The 20149-nt window shown below is 37.1% G+C and overlaps 1 protein-coding gene across 1 annotated transcript in view; it reads right to left on the minus strand.

Annotated features, from left to right (window-relative positions):
• Nucleotides 1–4483, minus strand: part of UHRF1BP1L (UHRF1 binding protein 1-like) — a 41473-nt gene extending 36990 nt beyond the window's left edge. Inside the window, exons 1-3 of the mRNA XM_010561986.1 lie at nucleotides 4413–4483; nucleotides 3305–3467; nucleotides 2170–2208 (exon numbers count right to left, since the gene is read on the minus strand). Of these exons, the coding sequence (XP_010560288.1) occupies nucleotides 2170–2208; nucleotides 3305–3467; nucleotides 4413–4483 (273 nt within the window). The remainder of the gene's footprint in view (nucleotides 1–2169; nucleotides 2209–3304; nucleotides 3468–4412) is intronic.
• Between the last annotated feature and the right edge of the window lie 15666 nt (nucleotides 4484–20149).

Genomic DNA, 20149 nt, shown 5'->3' on the forward strand with positions numbered 1-20149 from the left:
TCATACAGCCTGGGAAGGCTCTTAATTTAAGGCTTATGGGTCTGAAACCATGTCCCATTGGAAGCTCATCAAAACACAACAGCTAATACTACTTCCCTGTCTAGTTCTGACTTTATACCACCCCTTCTAAATTCCTCCATTTACCCTCTCTTAGGTCAGACAAAGCACACTAGAAAACTCTGTCCTCAATTTTAGATTTTTCATGATTCAACCTGCTCTACCTACTGGACTTTATTATCATATTGTGTTAATTGCACCTGTCTTCATAATCCACTTGCTCCACAACTTTTTTCTGTGCTACTCTTACTCATTAAATGCCCTGACTACTACCTAGAAAGTCATAAACTCTCCAGTCCAGATTTATTTATACTTCACTATATTTTGATGCTTAAAGGGAAGCGTTAGCTGTTAACAGTAAATTTGGACATTTTTAAATTATCTTCTCAGCTGTCTTAATGAATAACAATCCCTTAGTTTGAGGATAGTGGGGGTTGGGGGGAAGCCAGGATTTCTCTTGTTTATCCTAACATTTTTAGATGTTTGACCACTCTTCTAAGGTTTCTTAAATTAAGAGCTTCAGAACAATCTCCTTCACTACATGACTAGTGCAAAGAACAGTAGTGCAGTGATTTAAGGAGTTAGCATAATATAAATAGGAGTTAATGAAGAACACCTGGATGTAGATACCTGTCTATTCTTTTCTCACTGGCAACTACTGTACTTTGATAGAGGAAAAACTGCTGCACAGCCTCCTTAGGTCCCCAAAGCACTCCTCAAAATTATATTGTTTATCATATAGAAACAAAAACTGATTATGAGCAAAGATAACTTAGCATTGGCCACTATGTTAACAGACAGATTTTCAGAAAGGGCAACTCAGCTCAGTGAAAGTACCTTTGGCTAGACAAGTGGGTTCTAGTTACCTCCTAAGCTATGCAGACAGAGGATGCTATTCCAATTTAATCGAACTCTCAGTAGCAAAAATATCCCCAACAAAATAGTGGAAGTTCAGTGATGTAATAAAGGGCTGAAGTTGGACATTTAGGCCATTGAATTCACCTTGCTCTAGAAGTCAAAGAGGCTGTTGTACAGTGTACTATTGAAGAGTGAATTTTTTTTATCAATTTAGTGCACTTGTTGAAGGAAAGCTTTATGTAAAAAAGGTGACTTTGAAAGTCATATTGGCAATCTCTGAGGCTAAGATAAGTTCAATAGGAGCAAAACAAACAATCAGGCCTTGCTACCATGGGTCAAAGTATGTAATCTTTAAGAATAGCACAGCTTAAGCCGGTTTCCTAATTTGGCAGTTGCATCTTACAGTCAAGAGGTTGAATCATCTCACCTCAGCATTACCACGCTTTAAGCTCTGTGTGTCAGGAAGAAGCGGTACAGACATTAGTACATTGCAACTGGGTCACTAGCAAATGCATCAAGTATTTAAAACAACATGTCTTTCCCAAGTCTGATTCAGAACTAAGGCATTACAAGCACATTCAGGAATTCAGCGCAAGACTGGGAAGCATGACAGTTAAAGGAATATTCATTCCTAAATAAACACAATTAAGAAAAGTTTAGCCATCATCAAGCAGATCACATCTGGTGCCACCACATTTCTTAGTATACTTAAAAATGAACAAAATAGAACAAATGCAAGAATTAGCATTACTTCTAATTGTCGCTAAGTCCTATTTACACATTTTACATCCTATTTATATCCAGGCTGAATCCTAGGCTGTTACAGAAACCCTGAACTGTTACATATATCAAACCTGCCATAATTGAGATCATTGGGTGGAGTACAGATGTAGAATAGAAAAATCCTTAGAAAAGATAGCTCCAAAAGACAGGCAGGAACCTGTAAAAATGTTAGTTGGACAAATAACCACCCTTCAGGTAAACCCAAATTAAGATGTAAAGACTGAAGAACTTGACAGAAAATAGCTAACAATCAAACATTATAGTGATGATGCCCAAAGCCATAGGTTAAGAAAACAAACCTACCACGAAAAACATTAAGGCATTTTGTCTTGATCTGCCGCTACCCAGAGGACATTTAATAAAGGCCCATTAATGTTTTGGTTACTTCTAGAGTCAGGTCGAGAACTATATAAATATTTGAGATAAATTCTGCTACACAGAGTATATTTAGGAGTTGATCTCAAAACTCACCAAAGAGATGGGATGTGTTTTCAATTTTGTCCATGGTATCTGCAAGGGAAAACATTATTCTAAAGCAAAGTAAATATCAAAAATAAAGTGAAATAAAGCATTTGTTTAGAATGCTTTTTATATATACAAATTATATTTGTAACTCCTGAACTCAGAATAATACTCCTTTCAAAATATCAAGTTTATCTGAAAAATATTGTATAGTAAATTTATGCACACACGAATTTATTTTAGGTGTTAAAAACAGAAATTCAAAATCTAATCTACTTATCACTGAGCAGAAAACAGAGGAATAAAATAGCATCTGTCTCTAATACTGAGTTGTCAAGCATCAGGAAAATCAACACTGTCTTCCACATTCTTTCCTTTAAAAGGAAAGGAAATCCACATTTGCTCTGTTGGCCTACAAGTAATTGGATGCCTGCAACAAAGCACCAAGTTCACTGCATTCAGAAAAATCAGGACAATCTCCCATTAAGGAAAACAAAACAAAAACCCCAAAAGACTGAAGAGGTGCCAAAATCTGACCAGATCATAACTACTATCAAAAACAAGCCATAACTTCATTTCTTACTCTCATATTAGTATAACCTAGGAGACACGATAAACATTGCTTCAATTCTTAGCAGCCGCAAGGACCAAAAAAGCAACGTCTACTAGATTTAGAGTGTTTCCACATTACCCACAGAGACCAGAATCCCTCAGAAAGATATTTTTCAAAACAGGAAAGGAACAAGAAAGAAAGCAACAGAAAGAGAAGGGTAAAGAGAAGAAATAACACATAAAAAAGAGAAAAATAAACAATTATAGTAGACTAATTACCATGGGCAAATACAAGCTTTTACCTCTACCCCTATTTCAGAACATGCAGGAATAAATTCTACTCAGAGAGGAAAAAAAAAATTTAAAAAAATCACTACTTATTTTCAACATTTCCATATGTATTTCACGTCATCACATGAGAAACAAAAATTAGTAAGAAATTATTGCTGGTAACATCTTTGTTTTTCTCTAAAATTTTATCAAGCACACATCACAATTTTCTATTAATACAAAGTTGCTTGAAAGTTTACAGAAGCAGAAGGAAAAAAGAAAGATGTGGCTAATTACCATTGCAACACAATAAAATACTCACCCTAATGGATGCTTTATTGCAAAAGACTTTGTTTATAGCAAGCCATGTTGGAAGATCCAGCATGTTCTGAAGCACCTCTTGATCCAGCTCTAAATTGGTCAGCTGACCTTCGCCCTTTAATGTGCTCAGGTTGATCTTGTCAGGTGACAAATTTTTGGTGAACCTAAAACCAAACATGCACCTTAAGTAAACGCATATAAAGCAATCAGCTGTCTCACATATAGCTGACAATTTGACTTAAAGTAATGGTCTGGAGGTGAGGAAATCATCTTAGGTACAATTTCACCCTGAAAAGAAATGGTACCATGGAATTGCTTAGTCCCTCTAAATTTTTGCATCTCATTAACTCCATTTACAAATACATAAACAAAATTAAATACATTATGAGGCATCTTCTAATTTGTCTATCATCGAGAATAACAAATCCTTGATTCAAACTATTTAACAATTTATTTTAAATTATATAAGGTAAAAGTGAATCTATTTCACTCTTCTTAGTTTTTCAAAAGGAGAAAAAAAAAATCCAAAACCTCTACAACTGATACTGTCATTCTTAGAGCAAGCAGGAGTGGCTTAGAATTCACTCAGGAGGAGTAACAAAAACCTACTCCTTACAAATAGTACCCTTCTATATAAAGTTAAAATCTTGAAAAGTTTTGTTTACATTATTCATTAGGTTTAATCATAGAATTTAATAACATAAACTAGAAATATACATGCACACACATAGCAGCATGGTGTATATAAAATATTGGATGAAAGGTCAATCTGATATACAAGGGCTAAAAAAAAAGTAACCATTTAAAAGAGTACATGTGCAATAAATTTCATTATACTTCAAAGGTGCTATGATTTGCTGATACCACAGAACAATCCACGTGACTGTGTCAAATGGTTCACATCCTTGTGAGAGAAAAATCATAGGTACTCCACCCTCAAATCAACAGCTGTAGCATTGTATCTACCACAAGCTGAAGAATAGGCTATACTTAACCACACTTCCATTCTGCCATGGAAAATTGTTTCTGCTCATGAATGGGGTCTAATTTTACAAGATTAGGTAGTAGAAAATACTACTGTTTGCATTACGTTTTGTGACTTTTCCCACCAAAATCTCCCCACGCTGATATTCTGCAGGCAGAGCGCAAAGGGGTTTGTCTGTCCACAAGGATGGAACATCGCCCCGAAGCAACACCCCAGGAGGTGCAACTCCAACTTTTCCTTCCCCTTAGAGACCAATTTCTAACCGAGCTATGAGGTCCTTATGAAGTCAGATACTCAGGAGGAGATGGTGGAAGAAGGTGCAGAAGGCTGGCAAGCTTTTCCTCTTAACAGTTTCCAAGTGTGGCTTGAAACACGGCAGGCATTTTCTCAGTCCAACAGCTTTAGTGCATTCTTGTGATGGTAAGCTTTGGAAATGCATTTACCTAGCCTGACAAAATGCAAGCGTCCATTTTACCACTCCTATGAAACATTCAGCCAGACTTCAAAAACTTACAGAGCTTCATCACTTGTCAGTTTAATCACTAAGAGGAACTCTCAAAGATCAAGACATCTGGGGGTGGAGGTGCACAGGGGAAGAAGCTTGCTCAGAATTAAAAGTTCAGTTGTTTATTTTTTTTAACTGTACCTGAAATTATTCAGGATGTATTTGCAAATAGTACTAGACAAGTTTCTTATGAGAGAAGTGTTGCAATTGTTTCTGTATTGCTTACAAGGCATAAGTTATCTGGAAGGAAGGAGCTTTGATTCGTGAATATTTTAATACTTTCAGTACTAAAAATACATTAAGATAAGGCTATTAGAAAATATATTTTCCTTGACAACTAATGTGCTTCCAAATGCTCCATTTAGAAACATTATGAGGGGAATAAAGGACTTAAAATTATTTAATTTTCTGGTCACCCTTCCTTGTTCCTTTTAACAAGAAAGCGTAATGAGAAGAGCTGAGTAACCTGCCTCAGTAAAACATCCCATCAGTAACTGCAAAATATAAAGCCTCCTGTCTCAGAAATCATATTGCCAAGTCTCATCTGACTCAGCTAATTCAAATTCCTAGAAGAAAAAAAAGCAATCATTGAATGTTTTCAGTCACATCATCATAACTCTTTACTCTTGACTTTCTAGATGAGGGTCAACAAAAGAATCACAAATTGGTATTATTTTAAAGTCACATTTATACAGCGAATGCCAAAATATTCTCCCATTACACACACACACAAAGTCTCCTGAGACTCATGCTCTGTGGAAGAAATCCCCCGTCGCTATGCCACACCAGAAATGCCACTCAACTTGGAGGCAGATCTAACAGTCGTCTTGATCTCAACTGCAGACACATCACAGTGAAAGCCAGAGGCTCTACAGGAATGGGTTTCCAAACTTCATAGTTAGAAAGACACCAAAATACAATTAAGGAGGAGAATGGAGACCGCAAAGCCCATCTTGAGTTACTTCCGACATCCTTCAGACAAAATAGGAGCCAGTCCCTCCCAACAAGGAGCAGAAAGACAGGGAAATCAATTTCAACAAGGAGCATCATTTCCCCTCTCCCCCTTTTCTACTTTTTTTTGTAATTTTCTGAGAGCGCTGCTTTGAATTTGTTACCTGTCCTGCAATCAGCGAAAGGAAAAAATACTCTGAGTGCTGCTTCATTCAGCACAGACTGACGTAAGAGGATCTCTACCTGTGAGACTACACCCTTCATTTCAAGTCACAGAAAAAAACTCTTTAACAGGTGAGCTGTGAGAAGGTATTTCAGGTGGAGGCACCTGTAGCAGCAGATCTCTTCAATCCACTTCCAGGCTGGAATGTGACTGATGAGTGGATGCTGAGGAGACTGTGGTGTTTCCCCAAAACCCATAGCAACTTCATAATATACAACAACCCCATCTGCTTTGTCCAGAGCTGATTTTCCACCGAGGATGCCAACACTTTACGTTTCTGTGCCAGTTCCCTGCTCCTTCTAAACTCAGTTGTTCCATAGAATACACTTTTGTTTGTCTGTTGGATATTTTCAGCACCTTAGAACCATTTCATACTACTTGATATAATAGCAAAAGCTTCTAGTTTTATACGGTAGCCTCTAACTTAAAAGTTGGCCTATTTGGGCAGCTAGCCCTGCAAAACACAATGTGATCACACCCGTTGTAAATTCTAACTAAGAATTCAGATCTTCATGCATAAAATTAAAAGAAGAACCAAATGACAAAAAGAACAGCATTTTGAATTAAAAAATAAAAAAAAGCTTTAGGGCAACCACAGTTCTCCAAATGGTATTGTTCTAGGATGCCATGGTACATCAAACCAGGACATGCCCCACTGAGCCAGAGTGCTTTGACTTTTCTTTCTGGTGTGCTTCGCGTTCAGTCAACAGAGACTGGGGGAGAAGATGTACCACAGACACATTAATGTGTGTCTAGTGCAAGTTCTACTGAACTTGCTGTGATTTGGTGTAGTCATGACTGACAAAACTGCTACCCACATAAAATCTGCAATTTAATATTTTAATGCTATTAACTTTTAATTTTATTATTAAATTCAATGTTAGTATTACTCTAAATATTCTGGTGTTGGAGACATTTTCTAATATTTATTGCCAGGCAAAAGCTAAAGAGGAGGCAGCACGGCTTTGGAGGTTGGCAAGTTATCTCTACATCTAAAGAACTACTGTGTCTCTTATTACTGTAACCTAGAATGTTTAATTGCTTGAACTTTGAGAACTTATTAGGCTATCATATTTATTATACCGTTTTTATGTAAAGCAGAGAGGTACTTCCCATAAAGTTAGGGTAGAATCATGAAATTCTGAATATGTAGTAATTATAGATCTTTGATTGTGTCATAATGTTTCATGATTAAAAATCTTTCATCAGGGAAAACCATTTAAAAATTCTCTATGAGCTTTTCATATAACTATTCAGAACTAACAACGTCACCAACTTCATTATATGCACACATTCTTCTCTTTTACTTGGCACAAGCAAACAGCTCCCCCCCTTCCTGCCATTTGTTTTTCACCCTGGTGTTCATTCCTTAGAATGAGTTAATTAATCCTTAAAAACTGGGTCAAACTGGGAGCAGAGGCCTTGACAACAGGGCCCTTTCCCTGCACAACATCCCATGAACTCCTGACTGATGTTCCTTTTCTAGGGAACAGACCGAGTGCTAATACCCACTACTCGGTACAAGAAGTGAATAAAACAGAACAGAGAAAAGTAAAAGGGAAGGGCAAGAGGAATGTAAGTAAAGGGCATGGTTGAGTTCACCAAAGCTTTACATTACACTGTTTTGCTGTGGCAGTAAGACATCACTGTTATTGAGGTAATACATACTTGGTTTGCTAACACCACAAGATATTCTTAGCAAAACTCTTTTCACGGATTTAGCTTCAATTTCACAAACTACCTTTCCTTCCTCAAAACATACGATTTGAGGTTTGAATTACTATGTCTGATAAAACTGAATTGAAATTCATGCTAATACTCAATTCTATGAGGTAGATTAATGCTATAGAATATTTTACACTTTAAATGTAAGAATCCAGAAATATGAAGTTATCGATACCACAAGCAGCCTGACATAGCTCCCTTGGGTACATATATACATACACACACACTAAGTACTACCATGCACTTAGACAGTTCAACTTTAATTTACAGAGAACAGATTAAGAGTTTAGTGAAAAGCATAAGACTGCACAATAACAGCGCAGTAGTAAGAATTGTATGTAGAGTATTAAGTTACGATCATTGTATTTTGTCAGGAACACAACAGTTCTGTTCTTTTCATTCTTTTCTCTCTAAAACAACTAAAAATCTACACAGAAGATTAATTTTTTTCCTTGCCCGAAATATTTATTTTCTTAAGTTTTGTTCGTAACAATGCAGGCTTGGAGCTCTGAATGGAGCACTCCACTATGCTTGCAGAGAAGATGGCCAAGAAGTAAAACTAGAAACAAAAAAACCAACCAAAAACCAGTAGAGAAGACAGGGGAAAACACTTCTCTTGAGAACACATGGTTTATGGTATATGGTTTGTATAATGAAGGCCACAGACCACATATGAAGCTTAGAGTAGTGCTCCTCAAAAGTTTGGAGAGAATACCAGATGCCTTGTCAAGTTCATCAACAGAAACTCCAACCTCTGGATTTAACAGAGAAATAACAGAAGTCTGGATTGCATATGGACACAGGATTCTCAGCTGTTTTGCACATCTACTCAATATACAATCTCTTCCACCTGGCTCTACCATATGCCTCCCTTGATTTTAAATAAACTTCCTTCAGTGATTTGATCCTGCATGTATGCTTTAATCATGACAGACTATTAAATCATAGTATGTGCCACATGTTTTGCTTATCTCCTTATTATGAACTAGAACTCCTTAAAAAGATGTACGGTTCAAAACAAACAGCTCTGAAAAAGGGAAGCATGACCTACCAAGCACTGGCAACGGCATCAATACAGCAGAAATGGAACAGAAAGATAACTGGGTATTTTTCCTGTTCCTGGCTGAACCATGTTATCAGATCACAAAGGTACTCTGTATTTCTGAAGCAAGAAAACCAGTTTTTTATCAGTTAAGTTTCTGAGAAGATATCGGCTTCTCACAGCTCTAGGTAACAGAGAGAAGGAAGTCTACTATCATTCTGCTCACTGTACCACTTCTATTGTGTTTAAATAGAAGAGGAACAGAACTAACTCTTTGTCAAATCTGCCACAGAAACAAAGCATTGGGATCACCAGAGTGTGTACTGTTATAAGTGACTTCCTCTCATCCGGTGTAACACCACAAATCAAAGCTGATTTTCAACAGCAGTTTTGATCTTAAAAATAAAAATAATAAAAAAATCTAAATCCCTCTCACCTTTAAATAAGAAAAAAAAAAAAAAGTCACAGCAAATAGCATGCTGCAGGCAACATAACAATTTCCTCTCTCGTATTTTCTTTCCTGCAGCCAGAAGTATCAGTGTCTCAGAAGCAAAACATCACCTGCAAATACTGAGTTCAGGAGCATTGCTATACTTTTCCCCAAGGCAGCACATCATTAGTTAAGTCCAAAGTACCAAGATGCATATATCTATTTAGATGGCAGCAAGTCCTAGATGAGAAAAAGACAGACTCCCTAGATTAAAAAACAACTCTACATACCAGAAACATTAAGCACAATGACATTCAGAAGAGTTCTTAGTAGCATTCCCTTCTTGATCCAGGTATGACAGGAGAGAAAAGGTGAGACAGACTACAGTCATACAGGATTAAAGATTTAGCTGCCGTTAAGTGAACGGCTCACAGACCAAAGACAGACTTTACAAATGCAACAAGTGATTGACCTGTATTGAAATGGTAAGGCACTAATGAAAATTTTGCGTGGATGTGATAGACCAGGGAAAAAAAAAAAAAAAACAACAAATACAACCCCCAAACTTCTGTAAAAGATGTCTATTTTAATCCTTCAGACCTATGAAACAAGATTAGAATCAAGCAACTGAAATCTTCTCTTGGTATTTTAAAAAACATCAACCAAAAAGCATCACAAAAACTGCTACAAAAATTAACTATACAGTAAAGGCTTAAGGTTAGTAGGAATTGGTCAGAAGACTGCAAGAGCAGCAATATCTATTATGTCCAAAGGATACGTGGAAACCCAAAGGCACTGAGTATATTTAGTAATGCCCTAGAAAAACTTGGTGAACTATGAAGTAACAGAAACCTTTGAGTGAATTCTGGCTGTCCTAGGGACATTTTAATTTTAATGCAGTGTATTGAAGTAGTATTTCACCCAGAAAGAAACCATTAAGTATGGTTTATGTAAGATGTGGAGTAAATGACTTTTAGCTCTGCAGGCTGAGTTAAAATGTGTAAAAGTTGACAGATAACATTAAAGTCACATTCATCAAGTCCACAGAAAACTGACCTTCTGAGGAACCCAAGACATCAGCAAATGGCTTTGCAGCAACAGCCAACTCATTGATGATGCAAAATACTGAACATTTGAAGATACAATTCATGGAAACTACTGGGTTCTAAGTGAAAGGTATGTTTTTAGGAAATAAAGCTGGAAGATAAGAGAGGGTGAAAAACTGTCTGGGATACATGAAGGTTAAAGTACTTCTATGTACAAAAAATGAATGGTAGGTAGTACTAAATATCACCACAAAATATGATGGCATGCCCTCATCTTGGACACTGCATCCATTTCTGAAAATATTAAAACTAATTAAGAAACAAAGAGGATAAACAAAAACATTAATGACAAAGTAATGAACACTACACAAAAAGTTAATTGATGCTCATTTATCTTAACATAAGAACAAAAACACACACAAAACTAAAAGAGAACACATTTAAAGCCAGTAAAAGGAAACACTGATTGCAGAACATTTTAATGCCCAAGAAAACATCAGGATAGAATACAGTACCAAAATCAGAAGCTTCAAAGAATTAAAACAAAAAAAAAAAAAATTTAAGGTACTTGTGGTAGGGTTTGTAGGGAGAGGTAATACCTTTTATGCCTACAACATAGTAAGATTAACCAGATGCGCTCTGACACATAAACACTTAAGTTCTTTACTTAAGAATATTCACAATACATTAGGTTGAAAATAAACACTTGTGAGGATAAAGTTTAATATTTCTGAACAAAAACAGTCCTGCAAACAATGGCACTCTCACAGTCTGCACCAGGAAGACAGTATTGCCATAGCACTGTAAAAATCTCACCACTACTGTCAGTAGACAGCGGGTAACCTGTAGGCAAATCTACAGCGGACAGAACTTTGGTGGTCTGAGAGACTATCTTCCAGCCTTTATCCAGAAGTCATCTATATCAGCAATGTTGTGTCCTGCATAGATTCCCAAATACCATGCAGTTTCCTCCCAAGAAGCCCCTATCAGTAGATGAACTGCAAGGGCTACCATTCCCTCATTCTGCAAGCTATAGGGAATCACAAGGGACTCCTAAACGGCAATACCCACTGCAGCAGCTACACCGGTCACCAGACTTTACAAGTACACCCCTCAGTACCTATGATACCTGACTGGCACCTTCTTACACCCTCCAACATCAATTTGTACAGGAGAAGGGTATCACCCCTTTACCCGTGGGTAATGTGGCCACCCCACACGAATGCCTGCATGCTCTATTTAATCACACCTTGAACTTCTGTCAAGTTCAAGGAATCAGGTCAGGTGTGCATTTGGTGGCTGAGTGCAAGATGGAGAACCCTGCATGGCCCACTGGATGTCCAGCATGGAGAGGGTCTGCACAATCTGCTGTTCAGCATCTTGCCAAGGTGCTCCCAGGCCAACCGTCTGGAGCAGGACAGGACATTCCAGTTTGCACACCCAGCCTGGACCTACTGCTCTCAGCTGGCCACAACTTATAGCACACTAGTCAAGTCCAAAACACTACCTACAACCCTACAGTTTCAGGTGGGACTTTTCAGGCTACTCTACAGGACCTGAACCACCTAACACTCATCAGGCCTTTTGACTTATCAAAGTCTGAAGACAGATCTTCCTTTCCAGGCACTAATTAGGACCCTGACTCAACAACCAACCTGTACTTGTGTAACGCATCTGGTGCAGTGTCACACCACCCCCCTTATCTCTCCCATCCTAGGAGGTGAAGTGCTGAATGTACATCTGCTTTGCTGATGCTTTCCAAATAATTGCTTCCATTTCATCATGACACAGAAGGACTTTGGTGTGGACAACTACTCCAGCTGACTTCCTAAAGACAGCTTAGTACACTCATCCATTCACTTTAAGACCCATTCCATACCTCCTCAAATACTGACATTCCCACCAACTCTCTTGACAGTACATAAAGCTTCCCCCAGTTAATTCTGTAATAATACATACAGGAAATTATTTTCATTCTATTTGGAAAAACTGTATTGGTTGCTTTTTGGGTACAGGCAGAACTGAAACAGCTGCTGTCATCAATGGCTATTATCTAATTATGTGTCATGCAGCAGATCTGCTCAGACATAGCCAAGCACTGTGCATAAATGAGGAGCTTACACTGCATGATTTATAATCATCTTGCAAGTAAAATATTGCTCAAGCAATTTCTCTTTCCTTTATGGTAAATCCTCACACAGACCTATACTGGCTTTTCTATTCCATGAGTCTTTTCACACACCACTCATGCAAGCATAGAAACGGTCAGTATTATCAAACCCCAAAAACTTGTTTCTAACATGACAATCCTATACATGACAGACCTTAATGCATACATTGAGTACAAGATAACATAAAATCCTCATGTACTAAACCATATGTAGCAAGGTATACACAACTTCCACATTGCAAGCAGCAAAAATAACACCTCACATTTTGAGAACTTGCTCATACTTGGTAACTATTAAATTCCACTCAAAATACAACATTCTGCACCTAATGCAAAGAAAAGCCACTTGATGCAAAATAATTTAGTAAATTTAAAATCAAGAAATAACAGTGCCATGTAAAAGCATGACAACATCTGCCTTTTGGAAACCACATAATTTATTTATGTGATATTAGCAGATATCTTTTTAACGCTAACCGATCAGATCTCAGAACAAAATAAGATTTTTCAGTAAGACATTAACTAAAAGGACTATTTTAATTAAAAAAAAATCAGCTATTCTCTTCTGTAAACTAGGTAAAAAGCTGACTGATCCTTCAAATATCTATCAATACAGAGGTAATAAACATCAAGTTACAAAAAGGAATTAAGTAGGTGTAAATGATAAACAGCAAATGTCAGCCTAAAGATATTGAGAAACACCTAGAAGACTACATCTAGAAAACATACATAAAGATATGTTTATAATGGGATTGCTGATTTACTTCACAAACCAGTTTTGCAAATTTTGTTTAGGACTGAAAAAAAAACAAACCAAAACAAAAAAACCCAAACCCAATACACATAGCTGCACAGCAAACAATTATTTTTTGCAGAATTGTAAGTTTCAAAACCAAACAGGAAAGAAAACGGAATTAATATTTTATAGAGCTCATTTCACTCCCAAGTTTATATAAACACATACCACCTCTTACATTTACTCTACAAAGGTGGGAGAGGGGAAGTTACCTGAGGGCAAGGTATTCAGACAAAAGGCCCCTATTCCTGGTGAAAGCAAGTGGTCAGTTGCCACGGCTTCTGAGAAGCTTCTGGTACTCATTTTGGTGGTAAGGATATTCACAGCAAACCAATCTCCACCAGAGCCAGCTGGGATCGCTGCAGGGAACGGGACACAGGGGACACACAAGGGATCAAGTTCAAAGGGAAAAAGGAGTGATACAATAACGTAAGAGAATTTTAGCTAAAGATAACCGCAGTTACAACAGTTTGTTACACATCATGACATTATAGAACTAAAAAGGAAACGGATCTCTGTAAAATGCTAGATTCCCATAAGAACATCCCTTGCTGTCTGATACTACAATACTGCAGCCGTGTTTAAATGAACAGCTTACGGAGAAAATTTTAATCTTGCAGAGAAGGTCTATATAATATAGCCAAGTGGTTTCAGAGATACTCAGTAAGTATATTTGGAATGTGAGAAGGAAGATAGCCTGGAGACACAGCATAAGACGTTTTTATTTTATTTTGAAATGGGAGACAATTTTTCAGTTTTGTTTTGCCTAGCCTGTGATTTCTCAGCCCACATTATTTGTCCTTATTCATGGTGTCTCAACTTCACTTATTCAAAATTCACACTAAAGAAACATGACTCTACAGAGGTAAGGGAACAGGACTTCTTGCATTTGTTTTTGTATTTGAGGCAGTACTACAAAGACCTGCACATGCTTGACATTCTCATTTTGCAGGCTATGAAATTTTAGTACATTAAGCTTCTCAAAAATTGAAAATGAGAATTTTTAATTTGGCAAACCATGCAGTAATTTAAAGAAAGACATTTTCTGTTAACTGTCTTCACTTTAAAAAGATGCCTCAGCCTAAATATAATTCCTACACTTTTACCCTTTTGGGTACAATACAATCCAAGCATTTGGACAGTGCCCTTAGCAGGCAGTTTGTTGGGATATTTGAACAATGTTTAGGAAATTTACCACTAAAGTGAATTACAGATACTTAGTTACAAGTGATTTTTTTTTTTGGCAGACCTCCAGATCCCCAGCAACGGGAGCAACTACAACACAAGAATTGTTCCAGGAGTAAGCAACCACGTAAATTCCAGATTCCTGGGTAGCTGGATCCCAAGGCTGCTGCTTTGGCAGTCAGATAACAGAAGCAGCCAACTTCTCCGAGAGAATAAAAGCTCTGGTGTTCTCAAGCCATACGGTAAGCTGCATGGCAGAGCTACCACAAAACCTGGGCTGGGGGCATTCTTCACACAGCAAGGCTCGTACATCCAGAGGGGAGCCTGGAAGTACTAAATGCCACAGCCTGAGTTGCAGCTCTTTTTTTACTTTTCCTCTCCTGTTTCTTCCCATGAAAAGAGGAGACAATGAAGAGATCTGAACCCTGGCTAGCACCAGCTCCACAAAGGTGTATGTAAGAACTTCTGCGGGAGCTACCGGATTGAGAAACCTGGGTTTCCCTGCAAGCAGCCAAAACCTAGGTATGTTGTGTAATTACTTGGGCAATTACTCTCATGATTCGCAAAAAATCTGTGAAACAAATCACTTCATGTAAGCCTTCATAATTCCATTAATGTTTTATCAGAAATTATCTGATCTCCTTTGCCCAATCTGCTTGTAAAAGAAAGCAGAAAATAAAGCAAAATACACTTTAACAAGCACCTCTCCCTCCGAAGGTTATTCAGTACATACTTTTATAACCCTTTGATGTAAAAAAAAAACCAACCCATGCTAAGGCTTCAACAGGAGAAATACCAAATTTAAAAAAATGTAACTGTGGGCTTTGTTTTGATTCTTACATACTTCATAATCATTTGAACGTAAGACACAATTTTATTCCTCACAGGCTTTATTTAAATACCCTTTTTCCTGAGAATGCTTCGCACTAGCGTATCACCTACTTGAACACAAAGCAATCTTCAGCATCATTTTTATTCTGAAACTTATTTCCCAGTAAAACTATTCTGAGAATCATTTAAAGAAAACGATCACATACTATACAAGTAAAATGCTGCTCATTAATTCCTATTGATTCTGCAAATGCATTAATTTTTATTATGTATACATAAGAGTTGTCTGACTTCAACAAAGCTTCAGCAGAACTTTAATTGTACCAATAAAATGTCTGCAGAATCAGCATCCAGGTTTATAATACATTTGCAACATAATGTAAAGCAAGCTGAAAACTATAAGTCAAATTCTGTGAGTTTATTTTATTAACCCAAATGCTAAGGAAATCTTAAGAGATCTTTCTGAGATGTAACACAAGATTTAATATTAAATCTTAATAAAAGTAATGATTAAGAATTCTACCAGCAAATACATTATTGCTGGTTTATTGCCAAAATACCTTTATAATTTCATAAAGCACCACAGCAATTTCAGTTTGGCCTTTTGGAAGATGTTCTGTTACAGAAGCTTAAAATGCAATACCACGCATGAAGCTACTAAAAAAATAGAAGAAAGTGAAAGTTTTTTTATTTTTGTTGAAAAAAGCATTTATTGACTCCTTTATGCTCATCAGAACACTACCAACACATTCACACAGACAAAACTGTTGGCATTAAGTCTCTACGTAAATACAGAAAGTATTGAATTTCAAACATAAGGGAATTTAAGAAATACAGGATTATAATGAAACTTTAAATTGCTCCTTCTCCTCATTCTCTTCTGCTGTCTCAAGCACCTCTCCTTTACTACCTCTCCTTTTTCAGACTCGTTCTTTCACTACGTGCAGCATTTGTTTAAGATAGACATTATGCTAACACTTTCTGTAAGCATTCAGATTCAACATAGATTCATTCACAACAATGTAGATTGTTATGTCTGTCTACACTGTGTTTTGCAATTTTCCCCGCATACTACACAAGCCAATAAAGTCAGTCGCATAGAATACACTCTAAAATCTTCAGTACAAAGCAAAGAGAGAAGCTGGTTTACACTTAGTCTGGGAAAAGGACACACTTTGTGTTCTATGGCTGGCTAAAAGAATCGGGTAGCTTCCACAAAACTAGAAGTGGAATACACAAAACTGACAATAAGCAAAAATTCTACTTCTTTTGCTACTAGCAGAAGTTTCAAAGTTCATCCAAACAATTTTGGTCATCTAGTTACAGGAAGGAATGAGCCCATTCTGGCCAAATAAAGATGCCACATTGGTAGATTCTAAAAGGAGTCACCTCAGATCTCTTGAGATGGCAACATCCCTCACCAAACAGGAATGTCTTGCTGCTATAAAAGCAGGGTGATATGCAGGTCAAATATTTAGGTAGCACATGTATCAGTGAAGTTGTACCAGGTGATGTAGGATATCAGTGTTTATAGCAGGATCAGTTGGTTCCTGATATCCATACAATTAGTATGCTATTCTTTGTAAAATCAATCTTCATACGCGTTTTAGAACGATTTCCCAACTATGAGGTGAAAAAAATTGTCAAAAAATTTATTGCAATTTTCTTCTATTGAAATGTTAGTATTTTCACATCTATTGCCTCAGGTGAGCAAAAGCAAGGGTCTAAGTTCATGAAGAACACTACATAAACCGAAAACAATTGGGGTTGCTGCCATACCAAATACTTTTAAACCTCTTACTGTTTTCTTTGTGAAAATAGCAAATAAGGTTCAAACAAAGAATGTATGAAGTCGAAGTATGTGTTATCATTGGTAAACTTAAGAGTAATATCTAATTGAGATGAAGAATGTTATACTCAGTAGAGCTGTTTAACTCAAGATAGAGGCAAAGTTTGTAAGCTTTCCTTCATGCTGCTTAGACATATTCTGATAAACAAAACTGTTTTTCACAGAAAGGCATGGATATTGCAGATACTTACACAGAAGACTCAGAGCACTCATTAACTAGAACGGGAATTTCAGACAATGATACTAAAAGCCAAAAAACACCTGAAAAACCCTTATACAAGTCTGTGTCAGTAATACCCAATCTCTGTCAATATCTTGGATCCAAACAACTCAAGATTCAAACCCCTGTGGTGGATATGATACCCTTATAGCCACAGATAGTATAACAGCAACACTATTCTGAACTTGCATAGTGCAATCTAGAGTCCTACTGGAAATCTTTAACACCATCTTTTTACACACGTGCCTACAAAGTCTAACTAAGGAAAAAGAAGTAACGCTGAAGGATATCTGCTCTTTCATAGCAGAGCAGTGCATGGAAAATGCTGCAATAAAAGGTGCTGTTCAACAAGAAATCTCTCACCTGTGAAAGCATGTAACAGCACAGATGAAGATTCAACACAAGTTTTAGTTCACTGGGGAAAACCTTCACAGTAAGAGCAAGGGATCCCAACACTACACAGAAGAGTCCTATGCACAGTGTCTCATTCCTACCTTTGTAAAGGATAATGCCATGATCCAGATACTTGTTTCATTTTAGGGCACGTGTATTATGAAATAAAGATGCTCCACCATCCACATTCACAAAACCCCCACATCTAACACAATATGGAGCTGACAAAAATTAAAGCCTCCGAATGACAAACTCATCTCTTCAGCTCTAGCAGATAGCATTAGTTTCATATCCTACACCAAGCACCACATAATTTGAAGAACAACAACAAAAAAAGTATTGTGTTCCCACCCCCTTCCCTCCTCATTTTCTTCCACAGCCTTGGAGAAGAGCAACACATGTTGAAGACAGAGGACACAGCTTATATTTTAAAAGTTTTTATAAAGACTATGAGAAAGCTAAAAACTCATCACCAAATCCTGACATAAGATACAGCTTTGTTACAAGCTGAGTAAATAAGCTCTACTACCTTCACTGTTCTTAAGCTGTAACACAGCAATAAGAAAAAACTTTTACACAGGTAAAAAGTCATTTAAGATACCAAAAGTGTTCCAAAATGCAGTTTGGATCTTCCTCTTCTTCTTGATCTCAGACTTTAAAGACTCATACCTACATAAAAACTTTCCCTAGCTAACAGGCTCCTTCACAACACCAGTGTCCGTATCAGTTCATCTAAAAACACTGTAAACTGCTAAATGGAAACTACGCTGCTGAATGACACAACACTTTTACATTTGCATATAGAGCATCTAGATAGTAAGAAAGCTGAAAATCGCTAACAGATCAGTAACAGATATTGCAGCAATCTTCACGGCAAATATTGCTAAATCAATGATGATTTGGGGGACAAGCCGACCTCCAGAGACCCCTTCCAACTTCAACCATTCTGCAATTCTGTGATTTGTGGCAAAAAAGGAAAGTACTTCTCTGTAAATGAAGGTACAAGTTCATATCTTCTGTTTTTTGAAGTACATACTAGATTTGGCATTCTTCAAACATAAATACAATCATCAAAAATGAAAGTAAATTGAGATAACAGAATAATTCTCTCCACTCTTCCTTTATTATATATGGACTTCTTCCAGTACATTTTAATCCTGCCACTAATACCTGCTTTGCTGAAGATGGCAGATAGGTGTCAGTTTTGAGGCACTATGAAAATTGCAGAACAGGAACTAATATAGTAATACAGTACAAAGTGAAAGTCTCCTTTGGCACCCTCTTTATTACAGGAAATTCTTATGTATGTGGCTCCACACTGAAATAAAACAGTGTGTGAAGCCTACCTTAATCGTGTTCTTATAAAACGTATTAAACAAAAACCTGAAATAAAGAACAACATTATCATTTTTGTTGGAAAACCAAGTTCCTCAAATTTAAAAAGCCACCAGATTTATGGGTGTTCATGTCATTTGAATTCTGTTTTCTTGTGTAACCGACTTCTGGAACCACTGAAGCACCAGTTCTGCAGGGAGAAAAGATATTATCTGATCATGTGATTAAGAACACCCATAATAAGGGGCTAATAATACTACTACCTATATTTTAGGTAGCGAACACACTCTTTTAATGTCGACATAGTGTAGATCATAAGCTTCAACTTCAGCCTGCAAACCTCAGATTGTTAGATACATTCCATAAGCTTTTTAAAAATGATGAAACTTGTCACAATCATTTGACTCAAGGCTGATGACATCTTCGTATTGCATTTCCATTCACACAGTGCTCAGTTATTTTCATGTGAAAACAAGATTTCTTTACCAGCATTCCCAGCCACAAAACTCAGGAGTAGGGCGAGGGAGAAAAATTATTCTACTACTGCTTCATACATCATCTTTAGAGGATAGATATCAAAGGATTTGGGATGAGAATTGTGTTTCCCTTGTGCATCATCAACAGGTTAGTCCAATGACAATCTGTCATTTAATTCGGTTTGATTTTCTCTATTTATTAGCACTGATGAAAATAAACACCTGTCAGAAATACCACACAAAAATAGAATAAAACATTTTGAAAAAAATAAGCAAATAAGGGACCAACATTTCAGGCTGTATTTTTTAATTTATAAAAGTAAACTCCGAAGAATAATAACGCTGCAGTACCATGACACATCAAGTACCCGAGAGGTTTTTGTCTCTCTTTAGAAAACGGGAGAAACGTAAAGTAGCTTTTCAAAATCGTATCAATCGGGTTGTGTACTTCCTGTAGTTTTTCCAGCAGGTGACATTGACAGCTACAAGATTTTACCGTAGAGGGTTTTGGTTTTTTTTTTTCCTTTGTTTTTTTCTGTTCTAACCCACGAGGCACGTCAGATAGGATTCCAGGCACCCCGAAAACGTCAAACTTACTTCACCCCTTTGGCGTGCACCGGAACGCGTCTCCTTTGTCAGGAGCCCTCACCTGCGCCTGCGAGAGCTCAGATGTCGCGACAGGAC

This window comes from Haliaeetus leucocephalus, unplaced genomic scaffold (genome assembly GCF_000737465.1).
Source record: "Haliaeetus leucocephalus isolate CR32 unplaced genomic scaffold, Haliaeetus_leucocephalus-4.0 Scaffold151, whole genome shotgun sequence".
Taxonomy (NCBI): Eukaryota; Metazoa; Chordata; class Aves; order Accipitriformes; family Accipitridae; genus Haliaeetus; species Haliaeetus leucocephalus.